Source organism: Cetorhinus maximus, chromosome 14 (genome assembly GCF_964194155.1).
Source record: "Cetorhinus maximus chromosome 14, sCetMax3.hap1.1, whole genome shotgun sequence".
NCBI classification, from domain to species: domain Eukaryota; kingdom Metazoa; phylum Chordata; class Chondrichthyes; order Lamniformes; family Cetorhinidae; genus Cetorhinus; species Cetorhinus maximus.
Window position 1 is genome coordinate 58139165 of NC_135892.1, and position 21222 is coordinate 58160386.

Genomic DNA, 21222 nt, shown 5'->3' on the forward strand with positions numbered 1-21222 from the left:
ACCCAAACTGAGCGTCAGTGAGCAGGTTATTACTAAGCAAGTGCCACTTGATAGCACTGTTGATGACCCCTTCCATCACTTTACTGATGATCAAGAGTAGACTGATGAAGCAGTAATTGGCCGGGTTGGATTTGTCCTGCTTTCTGTGGATGGGACATACATGGGCATTTTTCCACATTGCTGGGTAGATGCCAGTGTTGTAACTGCACTGGAACAGCTTGGGAGCACAAGTCTTTAGTACTATTGTCGGAATATTATCAGGGCCCATAGCCTTTGCAGTATCCAATGCCTTCAGCCGTTTCTTGATATCACAAGGGGTAATTCGTATTGGCTGAGGACTGGTGATGCTGGCGACCTCTAGAGGAGGCCAAGGTGGATCATCCACTCAGCATTTCTGGCTGAAGATTATTGCAAATGCTTCAGCCTTATCTTTTGTAGTGTCACTTGAGGCTCTCCAGGGGAAAATCATCATATGCAAGAGATGGAAAAAGGGAGGATGGGACCCCTTTTCAAAACAGTAGTTTCTGTATTCAGTTAAGTTTTTAAAGATCCAAATCTTTCAGTGAGTGAGTGAGTTAGTGAATGGGTGAGTGGATGAATGCGTGAATAGGTGAATGGGTGAGTGAATGAATAGGTAGTTGGGTAAGTGGGCATGTGGCTAGGCAGGCGAGTGGGTAGGCGGGAAAGTGCGTTAGTTGGTAAGTGCGTGAGTGGGTAGATGGGTAGACAGTGAGTGGGTAGGTGGGTCAGTGGGTAGAGGTGGACGAGTGGGTGGGTGGGAAGATGGGTGTGTGGGTGAGTGAGTGGATAGTCCGGTCAGGGTGTAGTCAGCTGGTTACTCGGGTCGAGTCAAGGGGTAGGCGGGTGGTCAGGGTGGTAATGGGGGATTAGTTGAAAGGTTGGGGGTGTAGTCGGGTCTGGTCGGGTAGTAGTTGGGTCGGGGAGTTACTGGGGTGTTCGGGTCTGGTCAGGAGGGAAGCCGGATGGTTGGGAGTATAGTCGGTTGGACAGGGTGTCAGTCAGGTTAGATCGGGGGAACAGTTGGGTGGTCGGGGGTTAGACAGGTCTGGTTGGGTAGTGGTCGAGAGAGATAGTCAGGTGGTTGTTGGGTGGGGTGGGGGGATGCTGGTGTTTGGTTGTGGTGCTCAGTTGAGTTATCTTGGATAACCACTAAGTTAGACCAGGAATTAAACTTACATTTCCCAGGTAAGTACGCAGTTAAGTCCCATGGATCTGGCCCAAGTTGCCGCCCTGAGCAAAGGGTAGGTGACATTTGCAGAGACTGCCAGGCATTGCAAATCAGCCCATCAGAAGTTGAAACATCCCCAGCAATTTCCACTTATGTCTATGCATCAGGACTTCCACAGGATTCCAATACATGTCCCATCTCTGACGATCTGGAGACCGGAAGATTTGGGTCCAGGGCTCAAGGTCCAATTCCAGTCAGGGTCGATGCTCAGCATATTGACTCTGCCAACAAAGATTACTGTGACCTGACCTTTTTACGATTTTTCAGCTGTATCTTCTAATCCCAGCTGAAACATTATAGGGTCTTCACAGAATCTCCAAGGGAAGATCATTAGACACAAGAGATGTAAAAAGTGTGGACATAGGTAGGTTGGTGGATGAGTGGGTAGGTGGGTGCATGGGTAGGTGATTGAGTGGCAGCATGGGTGAGTGGGTAGTTGGGTGGGTTGGTGGGCAAGTGGGTAGATGGGCGAGTGGATAGATGGGTAAATGTGAGGTGGTGAGGTTGATAATGAGGTAAGTAAGAGGGTTGTCAGGTTGGGATGTAGTCGGGTGGTTGGGGAAGATAGTCAGGTGGTTGGGTGCCTAGCCAGAAGCTGGGGTGTTGTTGGGTTTGGACAAGAGGTAGTCGGGGTGTTAGTCAGGTCTAGTTGCAGGATAGTCAACTGATCAGGGAGGGTAGTTGGGTGGTTGGGGGTCTAGTTAGAAGCTTGGGGTGTTGTCGGGTTGACAGAGGGGTAGCTGGGTGGTCGTTGAGGGGTAGTCGAGTCTAGTCAGATGGTTGGGGTGTACGATTTTTCACTGGTATCTTATAATCCCAGCTGAAGCATTGAAGGATCAGCACAGGCACACCAGGGGAAGATTGTCAGATGCAAAAAGAGACAGAAGAAGGATGACAGTAAATGCCATTTTCAGTTAAGTTTTAAAGATCCAAGTCTTTCAGTAAGTGAGTGAGTTAGTAAATGGCTGAGGGGTAAGTGAATGGATGGGTGAATTGGTAGGTAGGTAGGTATGAGGGAGTTGGTGGGTGAGGTGGGCAGGTGGGTGAGTGGGGAGGTGGGTGGGAGCCTAGGTGGGTAAGTAGATAGGTGGGTAAGTGGGTAGGTGTGTGAATGCTTGTGTTTGGTGAGGTAGGTAGGTGGGTGAGTGAGTGATTAGTCAGATCAGGGTGTAGTTGAGTGGTTGGTTAGGTAATCGGGTCTAGTCAGGGTGGGGGAGGGTAGTCAAGGAGTTGTCGGGTGGTCAGAGGTCTAGTCAAGTGGCGGGGGTTAGTACATTCTGATCAGGAATAGTCAGGTCAGATCAGGCGGATAGTCGGAAGGTTGGGGATTAGTTGGTGCTTTGGGGTGTAGTCAGGACCTTAGGTCTGGTTGTGTGGGGGGGTCGCTGGGTGGTCGGGGGTACTCAGGTCTGGTCGAGCAAGAGGGTTTAATTGGCGGGGTGGGAGGGGGGGGGGGTGAGGGGGGGGGTGCGGTTGTGGGAGCTCAGGTGAGTTACCTTAGCTCCCTGGCTAACCACTGAGTTGGACCAGGTATTAAACTAACATTTCCCAGGTGGGTACGCAGGTAAGTCCTACGTATCTGGCCCAGGTCTCTGCCCTGAGCTCAGGGTCAGAAACATTCACAGAGGGTCCCGGGCAGTGTAAATCAGCCCATCAGAAGTTTAAATTTCCCAGGCAATTTTTGCAAATGGCTGTGCTTCAGGACTTCTGCAGGGTCCTGATGTGCATCTCCCATCTTCTCAACGATCTAGAGACTGGAAGATTTGGGCCCAAGTATCTTTGGACCGCCACGGTTTCCAACATGTAGAATATTTTAGGTTTAAAGTTGATGACCTTACATTTGCCAAAACTAAAATCCAGTTGCCACAGTTTTACCCATTCTCTTGGCCTTTTAATATATTTTTATAGCTTTACGTTTCTACCTACGCTACTGACAGTGCCACCTTCTTTCATGGGAAAAATTTGATATATGGTTCTCTATCTCATCATCGAAGTTGTTAATAAATATTTAAGAGTTGAGGCCTTCAAACAGATTGCTATTGGACACCATGGACAGAATTTAATGCCCTCCCCATGGCGAGTTTGGTGGTGGGGAGTATTTAATCAGGTGGAATGGTATCGGGTGGGGACCCCGCCACCTACCTGCCTCCATCCAATTAAGTCCATGGAAGGAAGGCCCATGGGCGGCCTTTCCACCCCACCACCAATTGAGGTCCTTGCCCACTTAAGGGCCTCATCCCACTGCCACTGTTGTTAACCCAGCGGCAGGTGGGGGGCACGCCATGCAGGGTTGCTTCGGTGCTTCCCAGTGAGAATGGGGGTGGTGAAGTCCCTCATTCAAAGGCACTCAGTGCCTGGTTGAAGGACATGGCATTGGAAAGGGAGGGCCCACTGAGAGCCACCCTGCTACCCTTGATGCTGATCCCCTCACCACACCCCTCCTCCGTGACCCACATCCCACGGCCTCCCTCCTGCTATCGCTCTCCTTTGGCCTGGGACCCAGTGAAGATATCGGGTGGGTATAAACTGGCAGCAGCCACTCCCGGAGAAGCTGCCGTTCAAGAGAGCTGCCGGCCTCTGATTGGCTGACAGCTCTTGACGGGTGGGACTTCCATCTCTGGGGTCCTCGATCCCAGAAAAGGTCTGTCAAGTGCTTGAGTACCACATGATACGGCGGGCCTTCCGGCCTTCCTCTTTAGCCAACAGAGGAGACCTATGTCACCTCCATTAAATATAGCCCACAGTGTCAATTAGAGTATATCGTCATTATTTCTAGTCTGTCACCTGCCACTCAGCTAATTATCGAACCAGGTCAATAATCTGCCTCAATTCCATGAGTTTCAACTTTAGTAACAATGGGCAGGATTTTTCAGCTCCACCCATTGCCGGGATCATCCGGTCCAGCCAAAAGTCAATGGACTTTGGCTGGGCTGCCGAATCTCCCGCGGCAGGTCCCGCCACAATGGGGCTGGAAAATCCTGGCCAATATCTTATGAGGGACTTTATTGAGTACCTTCTGCAAGTCCTCATAAAAAAATCCATAGACGTTCCCCTGTCCATTACTTTAGTCACCTCTTCAAAATAATCAGATTGGTCAGGCATGATCTATTCTTTCCAAATCCTTGCAGGCTCACTCTAATCAGCTAAAAATTGTCATTTTATCCTTAATCATACGCTCCAGTAATATCTGGATAACAGGTGTTAGGCTAACTGGTCTATAATTATCTGGTTTTTCTCTCTCACCTTTCTTAAATAGCACTGTGACATGTGCAATCTTCCATCTAAAGGAATGGTTCCTGCATCAATAGAGTTTTGAAAAATTATTAAGGACATCTGCATTGTTCTCACTTACCTCCTTTAAAACCCTGGGTGGAAACCATCTGATTCTGTTGATTACTCATTTTCTTCATTACTGTTATTTTGCTTATGTTAATTTTGGTGAGACCCTGTCTTTAGTCAATAATAGTTTCCTTGGGACGTCCAGCAAACTACCTACTTCTGCAAAGTAATTATTCAACATGTCCGCCATTTCCTTATTTTTATTTGCTGGAACACTATTATAAGTTTTCAAAGGGTCCATATTTCCCCTGATCACCCTCTTTTTCAAATATATTTGTTAAAAAAAATTGTGTTGATTTAGACATCCCTTACAAGACTTTTTTTTATACTCCCTTTTTGTAGTTTTATCTTTTTTGTCACCTTTTGTTGTTTTCATCAAGTTTTGCGCTTTTTTTGTTGACCAAGGTTCTTTCATTACACAAATGGAACTCTTGCCCATTAGGAGATGGGCAGGTCTTGTATTTACAAATATGTATTTAAACTTCTCCACTGTTCACCTGTAGTTATACCCATTGATACATCCACTGTTGTCAGTTTCTGCCCCATCCCTCCAAAGTCTGTGTTACCCAAATTTAAAATCTTAGTTCATGATTCGTCCTTCCCCCTTTCAAACATAATATCAAATTCAATTGTGTTATGGTCACTGTTAGCTGATTGTTCTCTGACCATTAGATTGTTGACCAATTCAGATTCATTACCATCATTAAATCTAATAAGACCTGTTTTCATTTGGTTCAAGAATATTTTGTTCCAGAAAATTGTCTCAAATAAAATGATTTTTAAAAATTTTAAGCCTTCCTTTATTCATATTATTTTTGGGCCCAAAATCTCATCCTCCAGCTAAGAACACACGGGGTGGAATCGTCCCAGATTTGCACTAAATGCGTGGGCTAACCACTAACCACAATGGCTGGTTTTCGCACCATATCGTCCTAATCCCACCTCATTAATCTTGCATTTCTGGGAAACACCGTTTCGCTGGCGGGCAGCCTCTGATTCACCCGCCACGCCGTCACCTCGCCGCTTCCTCACGCCAGGCGCCATATTTAAGATGTGCGCATGCCTCTCAGTGCTTCCAGCTCAGGACTGCTGCACAGAAGAAAGGCAAGAAGACTGCAGCGCCCCGATTCAGTGTCAAATCCCTGGGACAACTTCTGGACACCATTGGAGCCCGCCATAATGTCTTCCATCCACACTCTTGCCACAGGAGGCCCATCAGTGTTACCACTCTGGCTTGAGAGGCGGTGGCAGTGGTGGTCAGTACCAACTCTGCACAGAAGAGGTTCGCCATCCAGTGCAGAAAGAGGATGCATGATCTCATCCGTGCCACCAGAGTAATGCAACCATCTCACCACTCTAAACTCAAACACTCATAAGCCCATCTCACTCACTGCCAGCTTGAGGGATATCACCACTCTCTCTCACACACACCCTCACATCTCCACCTGGACTCATCCCCTCTGGAGACTGCATCCTCAGGCTTCACCCTCTTGAGGCCACTTGCACAGATCAACATGTGTCCCCACACACACCCTGGGATACCCCCTTCCCCAGTATTGCCCTGCAGGAGGCATCATTGACTAGCCCTGCAGTCTCTTCTCTTGCTTAAGGTCACTCCTCCCCCTTCCCCAAGCAAGCAATAGCCCTGCAGCCATTGGAAAGCCATCCCCGCCTCACGGCTGGTCTCATAAGACCGTGAGCCCCCTAAAAGTGATGTGGTGCTGCCTGCGAAGCCCGGCGCTAATGACCGCAAGTGCTGCCTGGAGGAAGGTAGCCAAACAAACCTTGAAGTCTCAAGCGAAGTGCAGCTCGCCAGGTGCACATCACTTATGATCAGCTGTGAAACATGCCAACGTGCTCGGTTGATCCAGTGTGAGGGAATGATTCGGCGGACTGGGCTTATAATGATATGCAGATGTATTACAATGAAGTTCCTGACATTCAGCGGCGGGAAATGTGGCCCACCATTGATGGACATAGCAGACGATTGCAAACTGGCTTCATGGCTTTCCCGCCATATTGTCCGCTCACGTCCGCCATTATGTCTGACGCCAAAATTTCAAGGATCACTCTGATGATGTAAGTGAGTTAGACCAGAGATCACCTTCCCTGCACCACCGCCACCACCTCCCCATCTCTTACTCAAGCCCAAAGGTGTCAGCTCCATCCTAAATTGCTGTAGTAGGGTCACTAGCGTGGCCATGGCAGTGACCATCAGGGTAAGGCAGCTATCTCATCACTCTAAACTCACAGGAAGGAGTTTGGAGGGGAGGAGGATTCCAGAGGGAGGAAGGAGTCCAGGGGTAGGAGGGAGTAAGAGTGGAGGAGGGAGTAAGGGGGGGGGGGTGGTGGAGAGGGGTGATGTCCAGCTGAACATGCAAGGGAGGGGTCTGTGGAGTCAATGACTGCCTCCTGGGGAGTGAACTAAGGGCGGGCATGGTAGGAGGGGAGAGTGTGTATGAGAAGGGGCAGAGTGAGCCGGAAGGGTTGTAGGGTCAGGGTGTGACTGTAGCGGTGCGAGGGTGGTAGGTGGGGACCCGGAGGCAGACATGGACCCTGGGGGTGGGGAGGAGGACGAGGTCGGGGAGGTCAATGTGGATGGGGCTGGGATTCTTGGGAAGGTGGAGAATGTGCACATTCACCTGGACACCCAGGAAAGACAAGGATTCTGGTTAATATGTGACAGTGAGGAGGTAGAAGGTGATGCCGGGGGGTCAACAGTGGTGGGTGACTCAGAGAGGAGAAAGGATGGAGGAGCTGAGAAGAAACCTTACAACGACCATGTTTTTGAAATCAAAAGCGAGAGAAGTCTCATGTTGGGCATGGGAGTACAATGAGTGGATGGGCGGAGATGCAGGTCAGCTCAGATGGACAACTGAAAGAGAACCCCAACCCCAACAGGCAGTGTTGAAAATGCTCAGGACATTGAGATGAGTGTGATGGAGGAAGGCTCCGTGTGGGAGAATGCTTGCACAAGGCTCCAAAAGGCCCTGTCAGACACACACTTCACTCTCCAGATTCACTTGTAGTCCGGCTGTGTGCAGCTGAACTGCTAGTGAGTGGGGTGGGTGGGGGGGGAGGATGCAGGGGATGGACTTGCGAAGCCTGTAAATGAAGCTGAAACCACCATTACACATTACTCAGTGAAACTGAATGTATTTTCAGATTATAAAATGACAAAATATGTTCATCCATGCAACCACTTGTGATCAGAAATTCTTAAGTTTTCTAGGCCTACCACTTCTTCTAGGTGCTGCAATGGTTAGTCCCTGTTGCCTCTGATGACTTCATTGTGGGTCCCCTGGAGAGCCGAGGGCCCTGGCCTGACTCCTTACGGGAAAGGAGCACCTGGAGGGACATCGAAGTGCCCTGTTTCCCTCTCATGTTGCCATTGCAGGAACTCACCCATGGATACCGTAATGGAATGCAGCTCTGCGTGCATATCTGCATTCTGCTGGACCAGGGTTTCCATGGCATCCATCATCTTCTCCATGGAGACCTCAATGTGCATGTATGTGGGCACTGCTTCATCAGAGAGCAGGCGGACGCGCTCCTTCAACTCACGATCTACTGTGTTGAGGGCTTCCAATAGCTCTGCATGATTTTCCCCTTCCTTCTGCTGACTCTCCACGATGAGTTGGAAGGCCGAATCCAGAGGCTTGTCAACTGACTCGGACCTCACGGTCGCCTCTTCCCCAGCAGTCCTCCGAGTGCCGGGGAGCTCAGCTGAACCTGCCTCCTCCTGCTGCGGACATGTGTCCATGTGGTGGCCACCGATTATGAACCTGAGCCTGCTCTAGATCTAGGGCCCACCGAGGTGTGTCTCTCTGCATTGATGGAGTGTGTGTATAAGCACTACGACGTGTCTTCCAGGCTGCTTATTGCAAGCTCTTCAATGGAAGAAGTGTCCTCTTGGCTGGAGGTAAGGAGCTGGATGGAGCTGAAGGACTGGCTGGCTGAGGGGTTCTGGCTGCTTGGCAGATTTCCCTGTGAACCAAAGTAGAGATAATTAGTGCATGGTAGCAGAGTCAAAAGCAGGAGAACACTCACAGTTGTGTTGAGAGAGGGACGATGTAGTGCAGGATCCTCGCATAGGTGTTCACCACCGACCTCACCGTTGCCACAGGCATGGTCCATGTCCTCACCAGTCAGCTAGATGGCACACTCCTCAAAAAGTGAGTGAGGGACCTAATGTGGGCCAATTCTCCTCTCCCTGTTGTTGTGAGTCAGCTTCTCCTGCATGAAAACAGATGGACAGTGTGCGAGCAGCAAGCATGGCTCCGCGTGGAATGTATGTATGGTGAGCAGAGCCATGGATGGGATGAGGACACGGGCTCCAGAGGATATGAGCCTGATGGAGATGTGAAGGTGCGTGTGAGAGTTAGTGGTGTTGTCCCTTGAGGTGTGAGATCCCTGTGGATGTGTGATGGGGTTTTGAGTGTGAGAGTGATGAGAAGAGTGACAAGAAGAGTGATGAGAAGAGTGACTTATCCTGACAGAACGGATGGCATTATTCATCCTCTTCCTGCATTGGATGACTGTCCTCTTCTGCAGGGTGTTGGCTGCCTTCCATGCTGGATTGGTGACCTTGCTTACTGGTCTTCGCCCAGAGTGGAAGTAGAGGACGTCACGGTGGGTCTCCACTGCATCCAGTAGGTGCTCAAGGAAGGCGTCGCTAAATTTGGGGGCAGCAGGATTCCTATGGCAGTCATCAGTTCCCAGCAGCTTCCTATTCCTTGATGCATGCTAGCTCTGTGCAGGGGCGTGCTTTAAATATGGTGCCCAGTTTACTGAAGGCCTGAGGTGACGGCGGGACAGGAAGATCAGAGGCCGCCCTGTCAGTGATCCGGCATGTTTTTCAGGAATGCTTTATTAAGGAGAAGGGTTGCGCCGGGAATGGGATGACACGGCACTAAAAGCCACCATTGCGGCTGGCGGGTAAAACATCCTTATTCCTGCCCACTACTGCACTTAGTGCAAATCTGGGGCGATTCGCCCAGTTTGTCTCAGAGAAAGTATCTCTCATTCTTTCTTCCCTTTCTTCACTCGTGTCTCTCTTTTCAGTTCCATTTCTGTTTGTCTCTCCTTCACTTCCGTTTCTCCTCAATTTCAGAGGCAGTTCTATCTATGTCCTGGTGTGAAGCTCAAGTTGTCGCTGCAGCAGGTGACACAAATTCTTGTCTTCTTTGCTACATCCCCTCATTTACTTTCTCTAGTACCAAAGATAGCCCTGACACACCACCCATAACTCACTTACAACTGTTTGAAAGGCAGCCAAAAACAGTGCAGCACCAGCAAAATCTTCCTCTCAGCAGTCAGAATTAAATTTTCACAGTCCGAAAGCAAGTTAATTTGAATATTTTATTCATTATTTTAAAATGTGCTGCCATTTGTCCTGGACACGTATGGAGCAGCCCAACTCTCAATATGACAAGCAGTGCACTTCCAGCTTGTAATGAGCACCATGTCACAGCTGCCATTTTGGGTGCTTAGATGCCTGTTTTGTGCCGTAAAAACAAGCACAGTGTCATTGAATTTCTAGGCCTAGGGTTCCAGAAATACACGAGTCGCATCTCTAAATAAATGCTGAGATGTGACAATCAGAAACTTGTTCCTGACAGACATTCTAAGGTCAAGAGAATTTTCTTAATTTACCTGTCATAGAGGTACACATTGGGCATCCACCTGCTGAAGAAGGCCAGTTTAAGAGCAAAGGGCTGGTGAGGGTGAGGTATGGTCCGGACCCCTCTTCTTTGACAGACTTTAATTTTACACCTATTCTTTTATAAGGAGGTTACACTGCAAATTTAAAAAAAATATGATCTCCTTAGCGTCAGGAATCCAGCGTGCGATCCCAGTCTGGACCCCTAGATGGGCTTCACTTCTGCCCCTTTTAAGGTAGACATAGCAGGTCTGACCAGACATAACTTCACTAACTATACACTAAGGCTGAGGGTCAAGCACTTAGGAATTCACAAAGAAGGGACACTCCTTTTATGCTAAAAGACATGTTCAGTGGCTCCTCCCTAGCAGGTCATCCACAGAGGTTCAACAGCAGGCTGGGATCAAGCTTATCCGTATTCCAACCTAGTTCCTGGCCTTTCTGGCAGAATTACACAGCTGCAAGATTTTCAGCACCTGGAAAATGGTTATTATGAAGAAAGAAAATGCGGATTAAAAAGAACGTAAGAAACTGAAAAAAAGTAGACAAAAGGTAAAAGTTAAAGAATATGGTGAAGAAATTAATTCATATAGTCGCATTTCTAGTGATTGTTATCCATTTTCCAGGGACAAACAGCGCCAGAAACTGCTACCTGCGTGGTTCGTGGCACTGCCTGCCCCCAGGGGGATAAACGTAATCTGCGTAGTGCCACGAGAAGTAGCGCTATACAAACAAATTTTCCCCCCTTTGAGCCCATGGAACACAGATATCTGATGTGATAGGATAACATTCATCATCTATAGACAGTACAATCACTAGCTGTAACAGTCAAGAAATAAATTCCTTACCTTTCTTCAAACAAGGAAACCTAAAGAGTTTAACCAATCCGAAGTCATCTCCAGACACGAGGGTAGCACTACCAAAGTTCGCATCCACAAAATTGATGTCCATGATGTCTGTGTACTTAGGCCAAATTCCATTTACTTCAGGTCCAATTACACAAGTCCATGTGGCCCAATGAATCCCTTTTATTTCCTCTTTACTCGTTAAGTGCTTTCCAGCTTAAAAATATATTTGATATATTAATACAGAAAAATATTTCATATTTTATTTGCATTTTAAAATCATAGGGTCTTATTTTATATGGATTAATAGTGTCGATACAATTTGAGTGCAAATTCAAAGTTTTTTTTAAGGGAAACATGGTCATGTAACTTCAATCAATACATACAATATTAAAATACGTGCATAATTTGACTTACAGTGCACTACAAAGCCAGAATTCCTACTTTTTGCTCAACACTGAAGAATGGCTGGTCAAAATATAACGCTGCAAACTTCCCTACCGGCTATTGCCAGCCTTTCTGCATCTAATTTAAAAGAATAAAATACAGACAAGCCATTTCTGCCATGAGAGGTGAGATTCTACTGGCCTGGATTTTGCTGTAACAATAATAGTGAGGCTATCAGCGCTCACCATTATTATGAGGTAAATTGGACAGCAACTTCTGGCATCTGCAAATGCACAGCTAAATGTGTAAATCCAGAGATTTCCATCAGGAATAACCTGCTCCTCCACCAGGTGCACTGTTACAGATCTCATCATTAGATTCAGCATTGAAATAACTGCAACAACATGTACTTGCCCACTAGGTCCACACTAAAAATGGCTGTAAAAGTTAGACTAGTACATTCAGGTGTAAGAAAGTTTTTAATGGCATAATAAATGATAATTAATTCTGAACAACTTCTCTGGCCTGGAAAATTTAATTTATTAATGTGGAGTCTCAGTTCATCAGAAGAAAATTAGTGTTGGAGAATTTTTAAATAATTTACAAATTTCTTTAAACATTTTCTGGATGACTCTATTATCTCTTTCCCTTTATTCCATCTGTATTTTCCAATCTTAATTTTGCTTTCTGTAAATACAAATTTTATATTTTCTGGTTCAAAATGCATGGCTCATTGAGGATTCTTCAATCTGACTAGTTGAAGAACCTTGGTGATTCTTGTCCTGGTCACAGATACCACAGATCCTGTATAGAGAGCAGCATGCCGGAACAGATGCCATTCAAATCTTTGTGGGCTGCTGTCAGCGAGGTGAAAGACATACGCTATTCCTTCACTACTGACCACAAAATCCAGACCATTATTGTTACAAAAAAATATGAAAAATAAAATATTTTGGTTGCACATTCAAGAGAATAGTCTGCCAACATTTTACAATGACAAAATTATCAAATTCTTGGACTACTGCTTCCAGACTTGATGCTTTCCATAATTTTAAAGGAGTTGTCCCTTCTAATGCACCTGAGTGTAATTGTAAAATGCATAAAATATGGTCCAGATGTCAAAGAACCATGTACTTTTCATGATATCATTTTAATTGTAATAGAAGTTTAATTGAAATGGAAGTTTAGGAAACATGGCATTCATATTACCTGCCAGTGTGTAATTAGAAGATGACAATGACTATAAGCTTTTAAATTTTTAGATACTATAAATCTTTCATTCTTTCATGAAGATTCCAATTAATAAATCTGTTCTCGAAAAATAGGAGGATCTTCTATCTTGTAGGGTACTCAATGCCCTAATGAGAATCCTTCATATACTGCTAGAGATGTCCAGCATGAGGGTATGTTGGCTGGGGGGGAATAAATCACATCAACTCCTTTCTGAGGCATTTTGTGATGGCACAGCATTAGATTGTGTGCTACATTCCAAAGTGATCGCTCCTGCCCACTGAGTAATGGCCTTTTCTACTCTGAAGTACCAGTTGGGTTTGCTCAAGGTAATTTCCTGAAAAATACAGTACATTAAGGCCCCAGGCATATATTGTAGGAAGACAGGGGTCAATCAGGTTGGAGACAGTAAAAATAACGAATTGGGAAATGCATCGCCATGTATGCAGCTGCCACCATTTTTATGCAGCCAGATACGTGGTGCACCTGTATCCTGTCTTCAAGAGCCAGGGCATTTAATTATAATATTTAATCCCAATTGCAATTGGGAGACTGTTCCCTACAGTCACTGCATGACTGTAAAGCATTTTGGGACATCCTAACGTTATGAAAAGCACTATATAAATGCAAGATTTATTTTCTTTCTTCTTTAAAGTTAACAGTTGTTGCTGAGTTTCCCAGGGCTCAGGAAACCTGACAGAAAAATGAAGACAAAAGCAGCTGGCTGAATAAGAGTTTTTTAGGGCACTTCTTGTGAGCCAGGAAGAGCAGGAGTGCTCCCTGTGTCCTTCAAGCAAACTTTCAGCCTCCCTGTCAGTCGCAACTTCTCCTCACTGTTACAGTCAACACCCTCTCTCCAAACCCCAATCTTGATCCACTGCTGCATAATTGGTCAAACCACCTCCCCATCAAGCCGCAATGTTGAGCCACATGCTGCACAATCGGCCAAGGACCCCCTGCTCTATGTCCTGATCTGGAGCTGCCTGTTCTGAAACTGGCCGTGCTGCCCCCCATCTCCCCCAACCCAAGCCCTGAGCTTGAACTGCTTGCTCTGCAGTCAACCAACACATCCCTGCAAGTCCCAAACTTGAGTACCCCACAGCCCACAATTGCCAAACTCTCTCCATCCCCGTCGCCACATCATTCCTTTAAGCTCCAATCTTTCCCTCTCTCCTAACTGTCAGCTCTGAAACCTATCACCAGGCTATAATCTTTCCTGATTGGCATGGATCATCCCCAACAGACCCTTGCTGCGGCGTTCTACTGTTGGCTCTCTCACCCAGCAGCTGGCCAGCCTGTAAATCTGGTGGAAAACAGAAAAGATGATAACCAGGTCCTCATGTAAAATTTGACAAGATTCTGTATCCCTGAGTTTCCCTTTCCCCCTCCCACACTTCCCTGCCCCCTCCTACCTCCCTGTAAATATCAAGGCCGTGATGTCAGGATGATGTTTATCTTAAGAACAATGAAGACTTTATAAAGTAGATTTTTTCCAGATATTTAAATCTTGTCACTGTAGAACTGAAGTGCAGCTCTTGCACAACTAGCTGTGAGCCAAACATAAAAGCAACGGTACTCTTGAACACCCAAAAGACACGTCAAAATTGTAGATTTTGTGAAATATAACAGTACTTTTTCTCTCTTCCACACATTACATCCTCCAAACCACCACTGAACACTGGTTGAAAATAACTTAAAAATGAGCTTATTGTGAAGAAACACAATAATAAAAAAAATGTAGCCATCATGTTTGTAGCCATGTTTTCCACAGCTGCTGAGCACTCTCTCAGGTGAGACGATGGGTTCAAATCTAAGTACTGGCCTTGACGAGACGAACTATTGACTCAGCTGACAGTATTAGCAAATACACTAACCAAATGCACAAACTGGTACCAAAATTGAGGTGTCTTAATTGAATCTCAAAACCACCCAGGATACCCCCAGACCTTGCAAACCACTGACCCATATCCAATCTTCCTTTCCATTGCCTCAATGTGTTGTTGCCTCCCAAATTTGTATCCATCTTTCCAACAACTTCATGTTTGAGCCCCTCTAAATCAGCTTTCTGCCTCACTACAACACTGAAATTAAAGTCACAAATGACATCTTCGGTGCATATGACTGTGATACATTATCCCTCCTCATTTTTCTTGATCTGTCTGCAGCCTTTAACACAGTTGACCATATTCCTGCAGTGCCTTGTGTCCGTTGTCCATCCAAGTGGAACTGCCGTTGCCTGTTTCCATTCTTATCTATCCAGTCGTAGCCAGCGAATCACCTGCAATAGCTTCTCTTAATGCCCCTGCACCATTACCTCTGGAGCTCGCATGGATACATCCTTGGCCCCCTTTTTTTTATTATCAACATGCTGATGATATCATCTGAGTACAACATCAGGTTCCAGATGTACACTAATGACACCCAGCTCTGCCTGACCACTAGCTTTCTCAACCCTTCACTGCCCCTGTTGTCTCAGACTTTTTAACCTAACATTCAGTCCCAGAGTAGCAAAAATTTTCTCCAAATAAATATTTGGAAGACCAAAGCTATACAGGATTAAAAGGGGTCAGGTTATGCCTGTTTTTCTGGTGCCGTGTGACCACATAAGGAATGAAAATGGGGTCCAAGGTGCTCATGCACACTTCTGAAGGGCAGTGTGCAGGATGCTGTTTTGGTAAAGGGGTTTGCATGCAAGTGCCTAATGACCACCAGTAATATGCAAAGCAACAAGGTTAAGATATAAATCGGTGTGCAATGCTGATTTGATAGCAGCAATATCATTTTCGAAGTCCACACTCAGGCTAACTTAAAATGGTAGAGCTGAACATGTTGTCAAATGAAATGAAGGACCTCACGTTACTGCTATTTTAAGCAGTCATGAGCTACTTAACAGGTTAATTGCGAGATTATTTCTCCTGCTTGCTGGTGCACTTTGTTTTTGGATCTTATCCATACCTGGCTAAATTTGAATATTCTACATGGAACAATCTGACTGGCCTTAAAATCATGTATTGGAACAGTTTACATCCAGATATGGGTGGCTTGATAGGACTTGCTTTGAAAACTGAACATAATTGGGAAAATGAACAAAGACCACACAAAGCAAGGCAAGCTTCTAGAAGAGGGAGTAGGAAGAGGACATTCAGCAGATCATACCCACAGAGGGTCAATTATTTAAAAGAGCAAGCAGTGTAAACGGGGCACAGGTTAATCGCATATTGCGATCCTCCTGCCCATTATTGGGGTTTATTCAATTTAACCTCCAGTGTATTTGATCCCTGCCACAACCTCCTTTCCCCAGCCACTGATTCTACCCTCCTCCCTGTCCACTGTTTCATGTTGAACCAGAATGTGTCCATTTTGATCCTAAGCTGAGCTACCATATCTGCTCCATCACAAAGACAACCTAATTCCAACTCCATAACAGTCCCTGCCTCAGCACATCTGTTGCTGAAACCTTCATCCATGTTTTAATTACCTCTAGGCTCGAATATTTCACTGCTCTCTTTGTCAGCCTCCCATCTTCTACCGTCCATAAACTTGAGCACATCGTAGATCCCCCCCCACCTGCATTCTAAATTGTACCAGGACCTTTTCACCCATCACCTCTGTGCTCGCTGACCTACACTGGCTCAAGGCCAATCAATGTCTTGACTTGAGAATTGTCATCCTCATGTGCAAATCCCTCCATAACCTTGTTACTCCCTATCTCCGTACCTCCTCCAGCCTACAATCCTCCAAGAACTCCCTCCCTAAACCTCTCCTCCTCTCCATCTTTCTCTTTTCCTTTAAGATGCTCCTTAAAACCTACTTCTTTGACCAAGCTTCTAATCAACTATCCTAGTATCTCCTTCTTTGTTTTGTTGTCATTATTTGTCTGATTACACCCCTATGAAGCACTTTTAAACGTCTTACTACATTGAAGGTGCTATATAAGTGGAAGTTGTTGTTGTTGACCTTTCAGACCACCTTTATGAACCAATACACCAGAGGATGTTCCCCTAACAAACCTGAGTCAAGAACATCATAAAAGACAGAAATGACAGACATTATGAACTTGGATGGAGCTTGGGGTTGAATTTTATGGGAGGGTGTTGGGGGGGCGGAGTCAGTGCCGCTCTGGCCAATGCTCAACAAGGCCGCCCTGCAGCAATAAAATGCTGCCAGCAGTACGAGAGGTTGAGAGTGGGACTTCCGGCCCTCAGTGGGGTGAAGTCCTCCTCCTCTCGAGAGCTGCTAGCCAATCAGATTGGCCAGCAGCTCTATCAGTCCCAGCAGCCGCAGGACTCAGTAATGGGCACTGCTGGGACTGCAGGTAGGCCCTGGGACGAAGAGGACATGGCCTTCAGAGTGAGATAAGTCGTGAGTATTGGACAGGGAAGGATTGGGGAGCCCAGGGAGGGGGTCAAGGGAGGTTGGGGGGGTGGTAGCAGGTTTTGGAGGCCAGATTGGGGAGCAACAAAGTGGAGGAGGTAACATCTTGGGGTCCCCCAATGCTCACAGGGAACCCCCCTCCAAAGGATGTAACCCCCACCTTCCTTCCCACTTTTAAGCGGTATGCTTAATAAATAGGCCTACCCACTCCCGCCCGTCTGCCCATGCCAACCATTTTATGGTGTGAGCAGCATAATATTTGGGTCAATTGGCTTGGTAGCCCACCACCCGCCTACTGTGTTATGAGGAACTTAGATTCATAGACGTTTACAGCACAGAAGGAGGCCATTCGACCCATCGTGTCCACGCCGGTCAACAAAGATCTGACTAATCCCATTTTCCAGCACTTGGCCCATAGCCCTGGAGGCAATTGGCCATGCGAGTGAATATCTAAATACTTCTTAAATGTTACAAGAGTTTCAGACTCAACCGCCCTTTCAGGCAGGGAGTTCCAGACTCCCACCACCCTCTGGGTGAAAAATTTCTCAACTCCCCTCTTAGCCTTCTACCTCTTACCTTAAATCTATGCCCTCTGGTTATTGATCCCTCTAATAATGGAAAAAGTGCCTTCCTGTCCACCCTATTTATGCCCCTCATAATCTTATACCCCTCTATCAGGTCCCCTCTCAACCTCCGCTGCTCCAAGGAAAACAACCTCAACCTATCCAATCTTTCCTCATAGCTCAGACCTCCTGCCCAGGCAGCATCCTGGTAAATCTCCTCTGTAGCCTCTCCAGAGCAATCACATCCTTCCTACAATGTGGTGACCAGAACTGCATGCAGTGGTCCAGCTGCGGCCTAACCAGCGTTTTATACAGTTGCAGCATAACCTCCCTGCTCTTGTATTCTATGCCTCGGCTAATAAAGGTAAGTATCCCATATGCCTTCTTAACCACCCTATCTACCTGCCCTGCTACCTTCACGGATCTGTGGATATGCACACCAAGGTCCCTCTGATCTTCAGTACTTTTCAGGGTCCTACCATTCATAGTGTAATCCCTTGACTTGTTAGCCCACCTCAAGTGCATTGCCTCACACTTTTCTGGGTTGAATTCAATTTGCCACTGCTCTGTCCACCTGACCAGTCCATTGATATCCTCCTACAGTTTATGGCTATCCTCCTCAATATTTGCCGCCCTACAAATTTTCGTGTCATCCGCGAACTTCTCGACCATACCACCTACATTTAAGTCCAAATCATTTATGTACACCACAAATAGCAAGGGCCCCAACACTGATTCCTTTGGAGCCCCACTGGAAACAGGCTTCCAGTCACAGAAACTTCCCTCTACCATCACCCTCTGCTTCCTGCCTCTCAGCCAATTTTGGATTCAATGTGCTACTTTGCCTTGGATCCCATTGACTCTAACTTTCTTGACCAGTCTGCCATGAGGGACCTTATCAAAAGCCTTGCTAACGCCCATGTACACCACATCAAGTGCATTACCCTCATCAACATTCCTGGTTACCTCCTCAAAAAATTCGATCAAATTTGTCAAACACGACCTTCCCTTAACAAATCCATGCTGACTATCCCTGATTAATCCATGTCTCTCCAAGTGCAGATATATTCTGTCCCTCAGAATTCTTCCTAGTAACTTCTCCACCACCGAGGTTAGACTGACTGGCCTGTAATTTCCTGGTCTATCCCTTCCTCCCTCTTTTAATAATGGGCCAACATTAGCAGTCCTCCAGTCCTCTGGCACCTCACCTGTGGCCAGAGAAGATTTAAAACTACTGTCAGGGCCCCTGAGATCCCTTCCCTTGCCTCCCTCAAAAGCCTGGGATACATCTCATCCGGGCCTGTGGATTTATCCACTTTTAAGGCCACTAAACCCGCTAGTACCTCCTCCCTCTCTATATGTTAATTTCCTCCAATATTTCACAGTCCTCCACCCTGATGTCTATACCTGCATCATCCTTTTCCATTGTGAAGACCGATGCAAAGCATTAATTGATGACTGTATTCACATCTTCCGGGTCCACACACAGATTACTTCTATGGTCCTTAATTGGCCCTACTATTTCCCTAGTTATTCTCTTGTTCTTTATATATTTAAAAAACCCCTTTGGGTTTTCCTTTATTCTACCCACCAATGCTTTCTCATGCACGCTCTTAGCTTTCCTAATTTCCTTTTTAAGATCCCCCCTGCACTTTTTATACTTCTCTAGGGACTCTGCCATATTGAGCCCTTGGTATCTGCCATAAGTGTCTCTTTTTTTCTTAATCCTAACCTTTATGTCCCTTGACATCTAGGGTTCTCCAGACTTGGTCCCCCCCTTTGTCTTTACGGGAACATATTTGCCCTGTACTTTCGCTATTACCTCCTTGAATGCTTCCTACTGCTCTGACACAGTTATATCTGCAAGTAGCTGCTCCAGTCCACTTGGGTAATGTAGTATCTGATCTTAGTAAAATTAGCCTTTCCCCAGTTCAGAACTTTTATTCTTGGCCCAACCTTATCCTTTTCTATAACTATCCTAAATCTAACTGAGTTATGGTCACTATCTCCAAAATGTTCCCCTACTGATACGCCCTCCACCTGCCTGGGCTCATTTCCAAACATTAGGTCCCGAACTGTCCCCTCCCTTGTTGAGCTTTCTACATACTGGCTAAAAAAGTTCTCCTGGATGCAACTTAAGAATTTTGCTCCCTCCCTACCTTGCACACTAAAACTGTCCCAGTTAATATTGGGTAGTTAAAATCCCCTACTATTACTGCCTTATTATTCTTACGCTTCTCTGAAATTTGATTACATATTTGATCCTCTATCTCTCCCTGACTGTTTGGGGGCCTATAGTAAACACCTAACAGCATGTTTGCCCCTTTTGTATTTTTTACTTCTACCCAAATGGCCTCATTTGATGATCCTTCCATGATATCATCCCTCCTCACTGCTATAATTGATTCCTTGATAAATATTGTGACCCCCCCCCCAACTCTTCTATCCCCCTTTCTATCTCGCCTGAATACCCTATAACCAGGAATGTTGAGCTGCCAATCCTGTCCTTCTTTTAGCCAAGTCTTGGTCATAGCTATGATATCATACTCCCATGTGCCTATCTGTGCCCTCAGCTCATCTGTCTTATTCCTCAGGCTCCTTGCATTAAAATATATTTCATTTAGCCTTGCGAAACTCACTTCTTTCTTATCTAGCCTATGTTTCCTCTGCCCTCGACTCAACTATTAGCGTTTTAACTTCTAATTCCATTTCAGCTTCTCTCCCCTCTGAACTACTTTTCAGGATCCCATCCCCCTGCCAATTTAGTTTAAATCCGCCCCAACAGCATTAGCAACGCTCCCCAAGAGGATGTTGGTCCCGTTCCTGTTCAGATGTAACCCATCCAACTTGTACAGGTCCCCCCTCCCCCATAAACGGTCCCAATGGCCCAGGAATCTAAAGCCCTTCCTCCTGCACCATCTCTCCAGCCACACATTCATCTGCTCTATCCTTCTGTTCCTATACTCACTACTGCGTGGCACTGGGAGTAATCCGGAGATTACTACCTTTGAAGTACTGTCTTCAATTTCTTACCCAACTCCCTAAAGTCTGCTTGCAGCACCTCGTTTCTTTTTCTTCCTATGTCATTGGTCGCAACATGGACCACGACCTCTGGCTGTTCACCCTTCCCCTTCAGAATGCCCTGCAGTGTTCCATGACATCCTTGACCCTGACACCCGGGAGTCAAACTGAAGTCTCTCCCGCTCTCCGTGAACTTTACAAACTGAAGTCCCTGCCGCTCTCTGCGTCCTTTTCAAACCGAAGTCTCTCTCGCTCTTCGTGCCCTTTTCAAACTGAAATCTCTCCCGCTCTCCGCGTCTTTTTCAAACTGAAATCTCTCCCGCTCTCCGCGTCTTTCTCAAACTGAAGTCCCCACCACTCTCCGCGTCCTTTTCAAACTGAAGTCTCTCCTGCTCTCTGCGTCTTTTTCAACCTGAAATCCCCGTCGCTCTCTGCACCCTTTTCAAACCAAAGTCCTTGCTGCTCTGTGACCTTTTTAAACTGAAGTCTCTCCCACTCTTCGTGCCCTTTTCAAACTGAAATCTCTCCAGCTCTCTGTGTCCTTTTCAACCT

At 46.3% G+C, this 21222-nt stretch overlaps 1 protein-coding gene across 1 annotated transcript in view; it reads right to left on the reverse strand.

The window, feature by feature from the left end:
* The window catches only part of LOC144689682 (echinoderm microtubule-associated protein-like 6), a 693547-nt gene that overhangs the window by 287302 nt on the left and 385023 nt on the right, over window positions 1-21222 (reverse strand). Inside the window, exon 10 of the mRNA XM_078556972.1 lies at window positions 11099-11311. Within this exon, the coding sequence (XP_078413098.1) occupies window positions 11099-11311 (213 nt within the window). The remainder of the gene's footprint in view (window positions 1-11098; window positions 11312-21222) is intronic.